Source organism: Nomascus leucogenys, chromosome 9, assembly GCF_006542625.1.
Source record: "Nomascus leucogenys isolate Asia chromosome 9, Asia_NLE_v1, whole genome shotgun sequence".
In the NCBI taxonomy this organism is placed as follows: Eukaryota; Metazoa; Chordata; class Mammalia; order Primates; family Hylobatidae; genus Nomascus; species Nomascus leucogenys.
In genome coordinates, this window is record NC_044389.1 from 97,629,492 (window position 1) to 97,647,997 (window position 18,506).

The 18,506-nt window shown below is 39.6% G+C and overlaps 1 protein-coding gene across 2 annotated transcripts in view; it reads right to left on the reverse strand.

The window, feature by feature from the left end:
* The window catches only part of STAM (signal transducing adaptor molecule), a 73,498-nt gene extending 56,781 nt beyond the window's left edge, over positions 1–16,717 (reverse strand). Inside the window, exon 1 of one of the 2 annotated variants that reach the window (XM_003257686.4) lies at positions 16,473–16,717. In XM_003257686.4, coding sequence (XP_003257734.1) covers positions 16,473–16,512 — 40 coding nt within the window. In that variant the 5' untranslated portion in view covers positions 16,513–16,717. The remainder of the gene's footprint in view (positions 1–16,472) is intronic. The other variant, XM_030819237.1, reaches the window with a different exon arrangement.
* Between the last annotated feature and the right edge of the window lie 1,789 nt (positions 16,718–18,506).

An 18,506-nucleotide genomic window follows, 5' to 3' on the forward strand; every position in this document is an offset into this window, starting at 1 on the left:
CTTGAAAAGACGTACCCTCATTATCTCTTGCAATTATTTTCCCTATTGACAATGCAATTGCTTCTTTACTTAGTATAAAATATAAGGCATTGATTTTTCTTTATAAAAAATTATATATAGGTCTACCACCATCTGCAAATAGAAAGACTAAAATAAGAAATATTATTTTCATTAACAAAAGATTATTTACTTGCTAGTAAATCTTTATAAAAATGTTTCAGGTAATTAAGTTAATTATTTAGCTAGTTTTGTTGATTATATTTTTGATAACATGGAGAGGGGACTGAAGGAAAGAAAACCAAGTTTTGACTGAATGTATTTCCTTAAATAAAAACTTACTTAAGTGTTCAGAGAAAATAACTGCCTGTTATTTATCCTAAGAAATTATTCTTCAAAAGTGAAGAGGAAATAAACACTTTCTCAACAAAAATTGAGGGAATCTACTGCAAGTACACCTGCCTTGAAAGCAATGTTAGCAGAACTTCTTCACAAACAAGAAAAATTATGTAAGTCAGAAAGTTGTATCCACATAAAGAAAAAAACAGCATTAGAGGCTGGGCAAAGTGGCTCATGCCTGTAATCCCAGCATTTTGGGAGGCTGAGGTGGGAGGTTCACTTGAGGATGGGAATTGGAGACCAGTCTGGGCAGCAGAGCAAGACCTCATCTTTAAAAAAATAATTAGCTGGGCCTGGTGGCATGCACCTGTATTCCCAGCTACCGAGAAGGCTGAAGTGGGAGGATCACTTGCGCCCAGGAGGTTGAGCCTGAAGTTAGCTATGATCGTACCACTGCACTCCAGCTAGACAACAGAACAAGAATCTCTCTTTAAAAAAAAAAAAAAAAAAAAAGAGGAAGAGAATAGAGATGGAATACCTGAAGGTAAAAATAAAAATAATAACTTTATTTTTATTTTTATTTTTCTTCTTACTCTAACAGAAAATAGTTTATTCTAAATAATAACATCAACAATGTATTCATTACCTATGATTTCATATATATTCTGATATTCTTATGTATGCTTCCATGTAAGTAGAATGAATGACAGCAATGATGCAAGGGATGGGAAGGAGGAATTCATAATATTTTTATTTATTATAAGGTACCTGCATTACGCATGAAGTGGTACAGTGTTATCTGAAAGCAGACTTGGATTAGTTGTGAACGTACATTGAAAACTCTTGGGCTCTTGGGCAATTACTTAAAAAAAAAGTTTTTAAAAAAGTATAACTGCTATGCTAAGAAAGGAGATAAAATGGAATCATGTAAACTGCTTAATTAAAATCACAAAAGCCAAAAAAAGAGTGAAATAGAAAATGGGAACAAAGAACATGGGCGATGAATAGAAAATAGTAACAAATATGGTAAATATTAACACAAGTATATTAATAGTCACTTTACATGTCAATGGTCTACATACTACACCAATTAAAAGGCAGAAATTGTCAGAGTGAATCAAAAAATAACACACAACTATATGTTGTCTATAAGAAACTCACTTTCCACATAAACACATAGAGATTAAAAGTAAAAGGATGAGGCCAGGCACAGTGGCTTTTGCCTGTAATCTCAACACTTTGGGAGGCCAACGTGGGCAGATCACTTGAGCCTAAGAGTTCAAGACCAGCCTGGGCAACATGACGAAACCCCTTCTCTACAAAAAAATACAAAAATTAGCTGAGCATACTCAGGAGGCTGAGATGGGAGGATCACTCGAACCCGGGAGGTGGAGGTTGCAGTGAGCCAAGATTGCATCACTGCACTCCAGCCTGAGTGACAGAGCGAGACCCCGTCTGAAAAAAAAAAAAAAAAAAAGTAAAAAGATGGAGAAAGATGCATCATGCTAAAACTACTAAAAAGAAAACGCTATATTATTTTCAGACAGATTAGACTTCAGAGCAATTAAAGCTATCAGAGATAAAGAGGAACACTACATAGTAAGGGTTCAATTCTCCAGAAAAACAAAACAATCCTTAATGAGTACGTGCCTATCAAAAGAATGCCAAAATACATGTGGCAAAAATTGATATAACCGCAAGGAGAAACAGAGAAGCCATTATTCTACATGGACACTTCAACATTCCTCCATCAGAAATAGACAGGTCAGGCTGGGCACAGTGGCTCATGCTTGTAATCCCAGTACTTTCAGAAGCCGAAGCGGGTGGATCACAAGGTCAGGAGTTCAAAGACCAGCCTGGCCAATATGGTGAAACCTCATCTCTACTAAAAATAGAAAAATTAGCCAGGTGTGGTGGCAAGCAACCGTAGTCCCAGCTACTTGGGAGGCTGAGGCAGAAAAATTGCTTGAACCCAGGAGGCGGAGGTGGCAGTGAGCCAAGATTGTGCCACTACACTCCAGCCTGGGCGACACAGTGAGACAAAAAAAAAAAAGAAATGGACAGGTTAGGTAGGCAGAACATCAGAAAGGACGTAGTTGAACTCAACAACACCATCAACCAACTGTATATAATTGATAATTGACATCTATAGACTACTTCATCCAAAAACAACAGAATACACATTCTTCCCAAGCTCTCATGCAGCATCCACCAAGACAGACCACCTTCTGGGCCATAAAACGAACCAAGACAAATCTAAAAAAATAGAAATCACATAGTGGTTATAATGGAATAAACTAGAAATCAATAACAGAAAGATGGCTGGAAAATCCCAAAGTATATGGAGATTAACACACTTATAAATAAGAGTAAAAAAAAAACTTAAAAGAAATTTTAAAATATTTTGAACTAAGTGAAAATACAACTTCTCAAAATTTGTGGGATGCAACAAAAGCAGTGGCTAGAGGGAAATTTATAGCATTGAATACATATTTTTAAAAAGAATCAAGATCTAAAATCAATAAGCTTCTACCTTAGGAAACTAGAAGAGCAAATTAAATCCAAACTAAGCAAGCAGAAGAAAACAAACAACAAAAATTAGAGCAGAAACCAATGAAACTGAACATAAGACCAACACAGAAAATCAGCATAACCAAAAGCTGGTTATTTTAAAAGATCAATAAAACCGATATGCTGCTAGCCAAGCTAAACTATGGAAAAAAAAAAAGGGAGAGAGAGAAAACACCAAATACTAATATCAGAAATGAAAGAAGGGACATCACTACAGGCCCCATGAATATTAAAAAGAAAAGGAAGGAATATTATGAACAACTCTATGCCCATAAAATTGGTAACCTAGATGAAATGGACCAATGCCTTGAAAGACATAATCTGCTGAAATACATACAAGAAATAGACAATCTAAATGGCCCACATCTGTTTAAAAAATTGAATCAATAATTAATAATCTTCTACAACAGGAAGCACAGGCCCAGATGGATTCACTGGTGAATTTTACCAAACATTTAAGGAAGAAATTATACTAATTCTGTGTAATCTCTTGCAGTATATAGAAGCAGAGGGGATACTTCCTAACTCATTCTGTGAGGCCAGCATTACTCTAATACCAAAACCAGACAAAAACATTACAAGAAAACTATAGGCCAATATCTCTCATGAACATAAATGCAAAAACCCTCAACAAAATGTTACAGGTAGTAAGACAGGTATGAGCAGGGCAGGAGAGGGTTCTCCCACACCCACTAGGAATGTTGGGTGATTCAGCAACTATCACATTGCCTCTCTAAAAGTGATAAATTGGCAGCCTGCACCAGGGAGAGAGAAGCTCCTAACAGTCCACAAGTGTTAAACATTAAAGTGTTAATTGAATGCAGGCACCAGGGAGAAGCAAAAAAGGGGGCTCCAATAAAATCTCAGGCACTGGGTGAGTGAGCCTAGGCATGTGCATTAAGAGACAAAACGGTAGTATATGACCTTCCTGGGGCACTCCACCGGAAAAAGAAGAAAGCGTCCGATGGGCATGCATACAACTTTCTAAACACACTGTGCATGCTCACCTCCCAAGTATAAGGAGGGCACTGCGCATGTGGGCCGCCCACCCTAAGAGAAGAATCACAGGAAAGGGGCCAACCTATAGAGTCCTGGGATCAAAGTTAAACACCGCACTTACTCTTCAAGTCGCCCACTTGGATTTCTTCCAACTGCACTTTCCTTTCTTTCCTGCTGTAAAGCTTTTTAATAAACTTCCACTCCTGCTCTGAAACTTGCCTCATCTCTTTTTCTGCCTTACGCCCCTAAGATGAATTCTTTCTTCTGAGGAGGCAGGAATTGAGATTGTTGCAGACCTATACAGACTCACTGCCAGTAACTCAGATACCTTCCACCGATAACAAAAATATCAGCAAACTGAATCCAACAATGTATAAAAAGAATTATATACGCCATGACCAATTAAGATTCATCCCAGGTATGCAAGGCTGATTCAACATTTGAACCGTTACCCTCCAAGAAATTATAAGACTCTTTTCTGGGGGCTCTATGTCAGCCCAAGAGGAAAGACCTAAAGATAGTAATTATTGCAGGGGGAGGAGTGAAGAGGCAGAATTCCACAGTCAGTGGCCCACCAGACCAACCTACAGTGAAGTTAAAAGTCAATGAGACCTAACCACATGATCAGAACTTCCAATGTGCTTTTGATTTCTCCAGTATTAGCCATGGGCAAACAAGCAAGCTATTTGAAACTATTTTTTTTTTTTTTTTTTTTGAGACAGAGTCTCGCTCTGTTGCCCAGGCTGGAGTGCAGTGGCGCAATCTCGGCTCACTGCAACCTCCACCTCCCAGGTTCAAGCGATTCTCCTGCCTCAGCCTCCCGAGTAGCTGGGACTACAGACGCGTGCCACAACGCCCAGCTAATTTTTTTGTATTTTTAGTAGAGACGGGGTTTCACCATGTTAGCCAGGATGGTCTCAATCTCCTGACCTGGTGATCCACTCACCTCGGCCTCCCAAAGTGCTGGGATTAAAGGCGTGAGGAAACTATCTTCTAATGTGGAAGATAAAGAAAAAGACCAAAAAAAGAAAAAAGCAACTTAAGAGAAAAAGAATATGCGTAGGAGGAAAAAAAAAACTTTAAAAAAATCATTATATTTCAAAACAACAGCTGTACAGAAGCAGAGGGTAACCAGTCTTGACTGGAACACTGCAATTCAAAGAGCAGATATGCTGAAAGATAACATCGCCAAGATCTTCAATAGCAGTCTCCATTTTTTAAACACAGATGGGTTGGGGGGAGGGTGGAAATGACTCATACCAAGATTCTTATCTATAATGGTTCATCTTGACCATGTGATAATGAAATTCTTGTTTCCATACTCTCCTCCATGCCCTGCTGCCTAGATCAATAGAGTACATTTATTTCCTCATTTTGACCTACTACTGAGAGTGGAAGTAGGTCAAGTGAGTTTAACTGCAGAAAATAGAAAGCAGTCAACTCTGACCAAATATTTTACAGGTGTATAATACCTGCTATATATCACGGCATCACCTGCTAGTTAGTCACTACCACTGGACAACTAAAATAAGCATCTAGTAAAGACCAATTGGATAATAACCAATGGGTATTGGTTAGGTAGGGTACCTACCTAGCTACCCTACAATCTTCTAACATAGAAGATAGCAAAAGCAGATTATTCACACAAATTAATTCCTTGCATAAGAATTAATACAAAGATCCAAACAATTCGTGATCTCAATAAAGCGATTTACTTGCAGGCAATTATAAAATTTGAACACATATTCAGCAAAATGGAATAGCCTTCTAGTCCATGCCATACCCTGCCAGAAGTAGCTTACAATCTAAGAAAGGAAATGAAACCAGCAGATAGATTTAAGACTGAAAGGGTTTCAAATAATGCAAAGCCCAAAGCAAATTGAAAGAAAGGTAAAGAGCCTGGAGAGAGAGAAGAGGAGAATCAAGAAGGGCTTCCTGATGTATTTAGAAAATAAGAGGACAGAATAATGAATTCATCTGTTTCTAATTAAGTGAATAAAGTAAAAAGTAAAGTCATCAAAACAGAAAAGAAGTATAATAAAGAATCTAGGCTGGCTGAAATACAGACTACTTTGTGAAAGTTTGGAATAAGAGAACAACATTAAGACCTAAAATACTAGCTCAGGTGTTTGTACTGCTTCGAAAAACATCAGAATGCCAAGAGTTCTAAATAAGAAAATAAAACAACAAGAACTAGACTTTTTTGAAAAACATTAATCACCAATATGTAAAAGTGGTTTGGAAGAGAGAAAAGAGAAGAACTAGCTCAAATTTACCTATCATTGTTCAAGTTTTGGTAATATATTGTAAATCCCTTGAAAATAATAAGGTTTACTTTGGGGAATTATTTCAATAACCATGCTCTCAGTCTAAGTGCTCAAAAAAAATGATAAGACTACTCATGTATCTGCAATATGAAGCCACAAAAAGTCATAGTAACACATTGACCTTAAATAATACCTAGTTTAGCCGGGCGTGGTGACTCACGCCTGTAATCCCAGCACTTTGGGAGGCCGAGGCAGGCGGATCACAAGGTCAGGATATCGAGACCATCCTGGCTAACACAGTGAAACCCCATCTCTACTAAAAATACAAAAAATTAGCCAGGTGTGGTGATGGGCGCATACAGTCCCAGCTACCTGGGACGCTGAGGCAGGAGAATGGCATGAACCCGGTGCAAGGTGGAGCTTGCAGTGAGCTGAGATCATGCCACTGCACTCCAGCCTGAGTGACAGAGCAAGACTCCGTCTCAAAAACAAACAAACAAAAAAAAATAATAATAATACCTGGTTGAATGGTTTTCAAACTGAACTTTCAAATGCAGAAACCCTCTACAATGCACTGCTAACTACCCAGAGGGCCAGCATACTTCTGATGCTAACTACCCAGTCAGCAAAGACTTCACAGGTTGACGACACAGCTCTCCATAAGACTCCCTTCACTTCAAACCTCAGACACAAACTCTGGGGTCCCCAGGCACTTCAGACCAACTGGATACAAACTGGGAGTTCCCACTATCCTTCAGGATTGATAATTCACCATAGCAACTCACATAACTCAGAAAGTACTACACTTACAACTAGAGTTTTATCATAAAAAACACAAAGCAGGACCAGCCAATCGAGATACACAGTTGTCTCTTGGTATATATGGGGGATTGGTTCCAGGATCTTACACAGATACCAAAATGTATGTATGCTCAAGTCCCTAATATAAAATGGCATTGAATTTGCATAAAGCCTGTGCACATCCTCCTATATACTTTAAATTCTCTAGATTACTTATCATGCCTAATTCAATGTAAATGTTACGTAAATAATTATATTGTATAGGGCATAATGACAAGAAAAATGTCTCTATGTGTTCAGTACAGACATGATATTTTTTCCTCTACAAGTTTTGATCCACTGTTGTTTGAATCCATGAATGCAGACCCCCAGATACAAACAACCACCTGTACAGAGCTAGATCTGGGAGGGTCCCAAACATAAAGCTTCTGTGCTAGGAAGCTTCATCACCCTCGGAGTACATCAGTGTGTATCACCACAATGTGTATCACCTACCAGAATGCTCAACTGAGCTTCAGTGTTCAGAGTTTTTATCCTGTTTTACCAAAACAAATGTTTAACTCTGTGAGATGAATCTACACAACACAAAGCATTTTCACAAATAGCTTGTTTCTAGCTTTTATCGCGGAATATTTGGTTTTTCAGTGTAGGTTTCAATGGACTGGGAAATGTACCTTCATGGATTCTACAATTGGGGTTTCATTATATAGGTATGATTTATGAAATCTGACCACATAGTGGAACTCAATCTCCAGGTCCCTATCCTTCCCAGGAGGTCCTGTGACTCAAAGACCAAAGCCTTTAATCACATAGTTAGTCCTTCTGGAGTGGCCGGCCCCCAGACCCAGTCATCTTATTAGCATAAACTAAGCCTTTAGCCCAGGGGCCCACCGTAAATAACAAAGATGCTCCTATCACTCAGAAAATTCAAAGGATTTAGAGGCTCTCTCCTAGGCAACAAAGACTAGTCAAATTATTTATCATTCAACACTCTATAAGAGAATTTTTTCTTAAAAGAAACCCAATATATATGGCAAACCCAAGTAGAAGTGCTCTGATTGAGGAGTCCCAGAGCTCCCTAGGTACTCAACCTCTCTAAAGCCCAAGAATATTGAGTGAGTCATTCTGAACAATATCACTTCCTTCATCTTGGAAAAGGAAAGCATCTTATTACTTTGGTCTGGTAATCCATTTTAATAATTAATACATCATTCTTACTGACTGGTAGCCAAGCAGGCATTTTTTTTTAAAAAGTGCATTTTTTAAAAGAACACACTTAAATTCTACAACCTGCCACCTTATTTAAAACATAATAGCTAAGCATATTAAAGCTTATTAAAAAGTTAACAGTTTATCTGATCAAATATAAATTGCCTACTATCATAGTTGAGTGCCATCTTACAGTTCTTGAATTAATGATACACCCAGGAACACATGATAGTTATCAGCAGATATTATGTTGAACACTCATGAACTACTTTATTACTTTCCTACACATAAATAGAATCAGCATCTGACTCATATTTGTATGGATGGATCAGAAACACAACCCACTTCAGAAATCTAAAATTGTTCACGTCATTTATTGAGGCTGCCTCAAAATCATCAAAATCAGTGGCACAATTCTTCTCAGTTATAAAAGAACAAGTATTTTTTTTTAATCAGAAGGATATAAACTACCTACAACATGGTTCTGTGAATAGCAAATGAAGTCAAAACTATTTATTTTCTAAGACAAAAACAGGGTTTGTGGGAAAAGGAAAAGCGACAAAAATAACAGACTTGCTTCTAAAGAATTCAAAGCTTCATAATGATCTCATTTTATCCTGAGATTATCCTTACACTAATACTCAAAAAGAAGAGATTCAGAAATCTGCCCAGCAGTACCCAGAAAAAACACACACAGAGCCTCATTTGAATTTCAATAGTCTTTTCAAAAGATTAGAGAACTTTTTTCTGATAAGCAGCTACTTTTGATTTTTCTCAAAATTTATGACTGTCAAACATCTAGGGAGGTAAGAAATGCTGACAGGATGACTTCACATCACATTTAGGGTGTGAGGAAAGGACTGTCATTCAGTCAGCCCGAAGATGTAACAGTTCATTAAAAATGGCCAATGGAAAAATAAGTCTGAAAGAAATTATCCAATTTGCAAATCAATTCTTCAAAAATCTTTCATCTAATGTCCCTGATCCTCCTGGAAACTGTATCTGCAAAGAAAAGTAATCTGAAGCTCTGCTAACCAGAAAAAGAAGTAGGTATCAAAAGAACAGCATGGAAGCATTTCAGGGAGGAACATAAAACAGAAATGATAACCTAAAGGCATTAGAAAAAACAGCTTAGAGGAGAGGTAAAATAGGGACAGAAGAACCAAAGAATACAAGCTCTTAATCCAGTGGATATCAGACGGTTAACATACTTGTATTCTGAATTTTCACATTTATCTCCTATGTTTGACAGTAACTGATTGCACACCTTAGAATCCAATAGTCCCCACATCTATTTCTAACTTGATTATAAAAGGAGCTAAAACGTATCCATTGGTTACTACATGCCAGGTGCTATGCTAAGTGCTTTACATACATCATCTCCTCAAAACAAATCTACTGAGGATTAATGAACAAATAGGCATGTCAAGCCAGAGGATCCACATCTGAAGAGCACAGTGGCATAAAACCAACAAGGAGTGAAATACACCTGTAAGAAAAAAGTGGAAGGTGAGGCTGAAGAGTTACAAAGAAGCCAAATGTAAGAGGCCTTACATGCCCTGCTGAAAAGTTCAAAGTACTGTGAAAGCTGTAGATTCTCTAGAAATTTTTTTTTTTTTTTTTTTTTTTTTTGAGACGGAGTCTCGCTCTGTCACCCAGGCTGGAGTGCAGTGGTGTGATCTTGGCTCACCGCAAGCTCCGCCTCCCAGGTTCAGGCCATTCTCCTGCCTCAGCCTCCCAAGTAGCTGGGACTACAGGCGCCCGCCACTATGCCCGGCTAATTTTTTGTATTTTTAGTAGAGATGGGGTTTCACCATGTTAGCCAGGACGGTCTCGATCTGCTGACCTCATAATCCGCCCGCCTCGGCCTCCCAAAGTGCTGGGATTATGGGCGTGAGCCACCATGCCCAGCCCTCTCTAGAAATATTTTAAACAGAGGGGCCACACGTACATTTACATTTTAAAAATATCATCATCAGCCATCTGGAAAATAAATTGGGAAAAACTGGAAGCAAGGAAGAACAGCTGGAAGCTACTGTACTAATCTGAGAGAGTGGTGCTCTAAACCTGGAATCCTTGAGGGCATATTCGGTACCAGGGTATCTGGCACAGGGTAGACAGGATACATTTGTTGTTTAGAATGTAGAAAATTACAACTACAGAAGTCAAGAATTACTCCCAAGCTCTCGACCTGTATGACTAAGTAAACTAAGGTACCAACTATCAAAACAGACAAAAAGCATAATTGAGAAGAAAAATTTCAAATGGTTTTGAACATGCTGAACTTGAGATATCTGAAGCCTATTCAACTCTGGTAAAGAGACAGAATGTCATGTGTTTTCAGAAGTAATCCTCATAGCACCCGCATGACGTATAATGGATATTTCTATCCCTATTTACCAAAGTAGAAAGTGAATTCAAAGGGGTCCTATACCTATCCAACTATATATTGTGTCCATTTACTAAGAGTAAATGCTGCAGGTGCAATTTAAGCCCAAAGCCCAAGGTCTTTCTATCATACCACACTACAGGAGAATGTGACATTAACATTTAAGATTCATCTGGCTTATGATTTATGAGGCTGAATGGACTAAGCAAAGCAGACTAAGACAACGTCCAAGTATGTAGGACGTGGATCGGCCCAAAGCAGTCTGACTGGGAACACAAATATTCTATTATAGAAACAAACACATATGATGATTTAGCAGAGGCAGGGAAATGATTCAAAGATGCCTCTTGGGTTTCAAGTCAAGATAACTACAACACTAAAATATTACCAAATTGGCTGGGCCCGGGTGCCTCACATCTGTAATCCCAGCACTTTGGGAGGCTGACGCAGGCAGATCACTTGAGGCTAGGAGTTCGAGACCAGCCTGGCCAACATGGCAAAACCCCATCTACATTAACGTAAAAAAGATTTAAAAACAAACAAAAATGTTACCAAATAATGAATGAAGAGTCAGACTGAGAAAGATAACTTCAGTTTTCTGACAGACGAATTTGTTTTGGAGGGAAAAAAGAACACCAAATAGAAATACAAGACTAATGTTCTAGAAAAATACCAATAATTCACTATTTGATAAATAATTCTTGAGTGCTTTCTATGTACCAGACACTATCCCTAAAGTATTAGGGGAAAAAAATGAAAAGTTCTCATCTTGATGGAGTTTACATTCCACACAAAAGATAATCAATCAATTAATGTCAGGTCACTAAGTACTATAAAGAAAAAAAAGGAACAAAGAAACAGAGTGAGAGGGTAAAGATGCATTTTTTTTAATTTTATTTATTTATTTTTTTAAAGACAGGGTCTCACCCTCTTGCCCAGGCAAGAGTGCAGTCATAGCTCACTGTAGCCTTGACCTCCCGAGCTCAACCAATCCTCTGGATTCAGCATCCCAAGTAACTGGGACTACAGGCATACCAACATGCCAGCTAACTTTTTTATTGTTTGTAGAGACAGGGTCTCATTATGTTGCCCAGATTGGTCTCCAATTCCTGGCCTCAAGGAATCCTCCTGCCTCAGCCTCCCAAAGCGTAGGGGTTACGGGCGTGAGCCACTGCATTCAGCCCAAGAAGGACACTTTTTACAGAAGATTATTAGGGAAAGCCTCTCTTAGAAAATGACATTTGAACAGTCCTGAATGGGTGTGATAAACATCCAGACCTTCAAATAACTGGGTGAGGAGTATCCCAGGCAAAGAGTACCATATAGCTACAGAGGCTGGAATGAGCTTGGAGCGTTCAGATTTAGGAAGCCTGGAATTCAAGAGAGTGAGTTTGGAGATCATAATCATATCAGACACACAGGAAGGAGCCATATTGTGAGCCACGGTAAAAAAATTTGCATTTCCCTTTAAGTAGGATAGGAAGCTACCAGAGACCTCTGAGCAGGTAACATTTTTAAAAGATCACTGACCTTTGTAAATGAGAACTGACTGTAGAGGCAAGAGTGGTGACAAAGAAACCTACCAGAAGGCTCTTGCCACTGACTATGAGAGACAACAATGACTGAAGTAAGGTAAGAATGGTGAGACAGAAAAAGGTGATGATGTGTCCAGAGTTTGTTCCCTCTAGTGGGTTTGTGGTCTCGCTGACTTCAAGAATGAAGCTACGGACCTTTGTGGTGAGTGTTACAGCTCTTAAAGGTGGCACGGACCCAAAGAGTGAGCAGCAGCAAAATTGATTATGCAGAGTGAAAGAACAAAGCTTCCACAGCATGGAAGGGGACCCAAACTGGTTGCTGCTCCTGGCTGGGGTGGCCAGCTTTTATTCCCTTATCTGTCCCTGCCCATGGCCCGCTGATTGGTTCATTTTACAGAGTGCTAATTGGTCCATTTTAAAAACCTCTAGCTAGCTACAGAGCACTGATTGGTGCATTTTACAAACCTCTAGCTAGCTACACAGCACTGATTGGTGCGTATTTACAGAGCACTGATTGGTGCATTTTACAATCCCCTTGTAAGACCAAAAAGTTCTCCAAGTCCCCACTTGACCCAGGAAGTCCAGCTAGTTTCACCTCTCAATGAGATTCTGGATATGTTTTTAAAGTATAACCAAAATATCTCGCTGATAGGATGAATGTGAAGTGTGAAGAAATAAGAAGAATCAATGATACAGCTAGACATTAGAGCCCACTGACAGGAAACAGTAATCATGTTGTCTACTGAGAAGAGCAAGGATGAAGGAATGAGCAGGTTTGGGCAAAGAACTAAGAATTGAGTTTTTGAATGCTTGTTTTTAGACTCTAAGCAGAATCCAAATGTAGATGCTCAGTAAGGAGATGGATATCTAGGTCGAGAGCTCAGGCAAGAGGCTGAGAGTAAGAACATAAATCCAGGAGTCACCAGAATACGCTAGGTATTTAAAGCTAAGAAATTACATGAGGTTCTTTTTAAAATCTTACTAAATAAAAAGTACAGAAATTTTTCTAAGTGCTTTACAAATATTAACTCAACCCTCTTAACAACTCTCTAAGGTAAGAACTATTATTACTCTTATATTCCATATTAAAGATAAGGAAACTGAGACACAGAGTATCTAAGCAACTAGCCCAAAAATCACACTGCCGGTAGGCAGCAAACCTGGGATTGAATCCAAGCAGTGTGGCCCCAGAGTCTGAATTCTTAACACTAAGCTAAATTGCTTCCTAATACTCAAAGGGAAAAAAAAAAAGTGGAAGGAAAGAAGAGGCTCCAGAACTGAGCCCCAGGGCACTCAACTTTTAGAAGCTGCAAAAAGGAGAAGCAAAAAAACTTAAAAGGAGCTAAGTAGAAAATGAGAAAAAGTTTGGTGTCCTGAAATCCCATGAGTAAAGGACTGTATATCAAAGAGGAATGCTTAAGAGATCAACAAAGAAATGGACTAGAAAGTGACCATTGGATTTGGCAAGGTGGAAGTCACTAGAGACTCTGAAATAAAAACTTGATGAAATAAGTTATCTTATGTTTCTTCTAAATTCAACGCTTGAATAATAATGTCAAAAATGAGATTCATTTATTCCATAAATGTTAACTGAAAGTTCTTTAGCATGCCAAACACTGGTCTACAGCTAGGGATACAGCAGTGAACAAATCAAATAAAAATCCCTGTCCTCACAGAGCTCACATTCTAGTAACATCTTTCGGTGTTTCTTCCAAGGGAAAAGCTATCAACAGCATTGTGTCTCTTTATAAAAAGTTATATTATATAAATCAGTCAGTGAATTTCTGATTCAGCTTCAGATTAAGACTGAAGACAATTTTGAAGACCTGCAAATATATAAAGTGTTAAGTGATAAATAATTGTATCAAATGAGTTACTTTAATGTTATGACATACTTATTGGTAGATATGGTGAAAGAAAAAATTGTTAAGTGTACTCTATACACTGTATTCTATATGTTATACTATTAAAAAATAATATAGGAGTCTACTGGACTCTGTGCAAGGATTATGTACTGGGAATCTCTGAGGGGTCTTCTTAGATAAACCTTTTGTAATATTTCAATACAAGGATTGTGAGAAGAGAATTGGTCCAATACCAAAACCTGAGCAACTTTAAAAAGTAAGCTTTTCTGGAGCAAAACAATGTTGCTACATTGAAGAAGTATACTGTCTAGCAGGCTCAACTGACACATTCTCAACTCAACGAACATTTATTAAACACCTCCTATGTAGCAACCACTCATTAAGGAGGAAAATACAGTATATAACTATCTTTAATGCTAAATAATTTGGTAAAGGCAAAAATGCTAAAATAAGTTAGAGAATTTTCTAAGAAAGTGGAAATTAGACTGGACTAGTGCAGCGGTTCTGAACTGGGAGGTATTTTGTCCTTCCAGGGGGCATTTAGCAATGTCCTGAGACTTCTAAAGTCATGAGTGGGGGCTGGGTGTCACTGGCATCTAGTGGATAAAGGCCAGGGATAAGGCTGAACACCTATTGCACCGGACAAACTCCTATGACAAAGATATTTATCTGATCCAAACCGTCAATAACGTTGCTACTGAGAAACCCTTTGCTACAGTAATCAGGAAATGATTCAGGTATAACGAGTTGGATTCTGAGTTGGCCTTAACACATAAGGATATGTTGAAAGATAAAAGAAAGCGTAAGCATAGGACGAAAGCATAAAGGCAAGAAGGTGCCTGTGTTTGAACTGGGTGGTACAGGTACTAGGAACGGGTTTGACATTAAGAAATTTACCTGAATCCAGTGCAAATACGTGTTCACAAAGTCAGTAGACTATAAAGATGACTCGGTAGTTGCTAGCTAAATTATACAGGACCAAGAAAACTAGACAAAGGTGCTGTAAACAGAAGAAGCAAGTATTAAGAAGCTGTTTTAAGTATTTCCCCTAGAGATTCATGTAGTGAGATGTAAAACTGCTTGAGAACAGCAACTAGGCCTTGCTCATCACTGTATCTCTTATGTCACTGAGCCGCTGTGTCCTTTAGTATGTGCTAACTGCTTATTAAATTAAATGTAATTTTCCAATTCATTAAGCATAATCGGTGATCTCCAAGGTTCCGTCCACTGCTAAGATTCAGGACACTCATTTAAGGTGGAACAAAAAAGGTAGCACCTAGTAAGTGCCTACCATACTGTAGCAGGCCCTCTAGACATATCATTTAACTGCAGAACGTAATGATATGTTTTCCCCTCTTTAAAGACAAGAACACTGGAACTCAAAGAATTTAACTTGCCTATGATTTCACTGTGAGTTGCGAAGTGGTGGAGGTAAGGAGTGAAGCTTTTTCTACTCTTACATAAACCTCCAAGTTTCAGTGACCTGCTTTTAGGAAGAGTTAAGCAAAATTCAACATCCACCTTTCATAATTAAAATACACAAAGACGTATAAAGTAACTTCATAAGGTTGTCCTTATTCACAGTAATGATTACATTCTGCCATAAGGGATTTGGAAATGCTGTTTGTCTTGCTTTCATTCCACACTTGTGTGCCAAGGTAGTTCCTACGTGCGTTCAAATTAAACCAAAATTCTCTCCCTGGAAACTCAAATTCCCATAATCATTATCTTCAAGTCAGAAAAAAGTAAAATAAAATAAAAAACAAGCAAACCTATTGAATTGACATGATCAGTGTCTAACACCAGTGATTCAGAAAACAACAAAAATGTAGCATTTAAAACTCTTTCCAGATTCAACAACTTCTTCCACACTTCTTTACACCTTTTAAAGTGCAGAGACCTAGCCTAAGAGAGACATCCCAGAGGCTCAGGTCCTCAATTCAGTTTCAGTCGTTGCCAAGTATTTCATCTTCATCGCTCCCCACATTTTTAAGAGTCTACCCTTAACCAGAGCTCCCTCCTTCAGTTACCGTTATAAAAGATTTTAAAACCCTCTAAGGAACCTTACCTAAAACATTCTGCCAGTTCCAGACGCTCAACATTTATTTGTCTAGGCAAGCACTTTTGGTGTAGGGTTTACAATCCTAATGTAGCCAAGATACGCCTTAAGCCCTTCGCTGTTCTTCCAGAAGCACAGTCCCTGCACCAGATGCTACACCAGCTGCTCCTCCCAGGCCCTTTACACCAACCCCTTCAGCAGTTCTTTGGCAACCTACAGTCCTAGCTCAAGGCCCATTTCACAGGATGAGTCCCATTTCTTTCAAAGAGGATGCGCCAAGCCCTCAACCTCCTCCCAGCTCTGAAGGAAGGAACCTCAGGAAAGGGGAAGAGCGAACTCTTCCTCGGCCCTGGCCCGAGGGTCCTGAATGCAGGCAGGGGCTGGCAGAGAGTGAGCGTGCAGTCCGGTGAGGAATGGGCAGGGAGAGGCAAAAACACTTACCAACATCCTGATCGAAGGGATTGGTGGCAAAGAGAGGCATCTCCACTGCGTGCCGAGGTGTCCGCGGGGACTCCCCCTCGACAGCACGGGAGTCAGGGTTCGACGTAGGAAGGAAGACTCCTCAGGCAAAAAGAGCAACAGAGACTGACTCTACAGGGTCCGCGACAGCTCCTCCTCTCACCCAACCCCAGCAACCGCGGCAGCAGCGGCGGCGGCGGCGGCGGCAACAGCAAGGAGCCGAGGAAGCCCCCGCGGGGAGCTTGTCGGGAATCTGGGCGACCTCGGCGCTGCCTGTCTCAAAGCTGCCCCGAGCCTGCCCCGTCGGTAAAGACTGAAGAAGGAGTCCCCTCTGCCTGACTCCTCTTTTAATTAGTCACACAGAAGAGTGGAATTAGTACTTGTGTCTTCTGCTTTTCCCTTGGCTAGGAGTCTCCGGAGGACAGGGTCCTTCAGGCGTGCTGAAGCCTACTAACAACCCCAGGAGTGACTGGGAGACCCAGGAGAAAGAAAGCAGGTTGAGTTTGGATCGAGCCGTGCCCCTTTTTTCCTCTCGCTCTCTCGGTTATCATAACCTTTTATCCCCTCTGGAAGGAAATGGAAATTCCTTTGGATCATCTTCTAGGTAAACAGTTTAATTCGCTGTGTGAGGTGACAAACTTGCTCGGATGAAGTCATGGGAGCTGAACGGATTGGCCTGAATCCCACGAAGGGAGTGTTCAGGGCGCGCGGCTCCCTCGGAGAGGCTGAGGTAACGCTGGCTCCTTCCCGGGAGTCCCTGAACGCCCGGCTTCGGAATCTGCAGACAGCTCTTCTAGTAGGGCGTTGGCACCTACTGACTAACCGTGCAGTCACTCAGCAGCTGTGATGGTTGGTGACATGTCTTTCACAGCCCAAGATAGGCTCCCTAGACTGAGCAAAAAAAAGAAAACAGAAAAAAACTGGAGCTAGAAGTTGATCAGTGAGTGATTCCTAGCAACCCAAAATGTTGATTTAATTATTTTACTTATAAGTTTAGTTAACCAATAAAAATTATTCTCTGTGTCATGGAGAAGTTTTAAGGAGCAGCTACTAGAGATTTTGCGTCCCACTTGGAACAAATTTAGTAAGCTCATCTTGTACATAATTTGAAATTATGGAAATTATCCCCCAAATTACGGCACCTCCAAATGTACCATGGAAACTAATATTGACATGTCAACACAGGATTAATACATAGTAATCAAAGAGTGCTTTAAAAATTGATTAAAAATGAAGTCCCACCTCTAAAAGTGAAATGTTCTAATTAAAATAGCAGTTAGATAATGTTTTGTCTTTTAGGTAAAAATTACAAAGAATCGGCCGGGCGCGGTGGCTCACGCCTGTAATCCCAGCACTCTGGGAGGCCGAGGCGGGTTGATCACCTGAGGTCAGGAGTTCAAGACCAGCCTGGCCATGGTGAAACCCCGTCTCTACTAAAAATAACAAAAAATTAACCGGGCGTGGTGGTGCGCGCTTGTAATCCCAGCTACTCGGGAGGCTGAGGCTGGGAATCACTTGAACCCAGGAGCGAAACTCCGTCTCAAAAAAAAAAAAATTGCAAAGAGTCAGGGATGTGAGGAATCAGACATTCACATACTGTTGGATGAAGTGTAAATACTGTATAATTTTTCTAAGGGAAATATTTGTAAGCATGTAACAAACTTTTTAAAACCTTGGGACCCAGCAATTCCATTTCGGCAAATTAATCCTAAAGACATTCTTTTAAAACATGAACAAAGGTATACGTGGCAACATTGTCTGAAGGATCAAAGCATTGCCAACCACTAAAATGTCCCACGTTGTGATTGGACAAATTGCTTCACCTCTTGGTGTCTCAGTTTCCTCATCCGTAAGAAACAGGAATAATAGGGTTGTGAGGATCAAATGAATTAGTACAAGCAAAACGCTTATTGCAGTGCCTGGCATAGAGTAAGCACTAAATAAGTGTAACTGATCATTGTAATTTATATTGGTCAATTAAATCATAGTACACAAGATGTGAAAACTACACAGCCA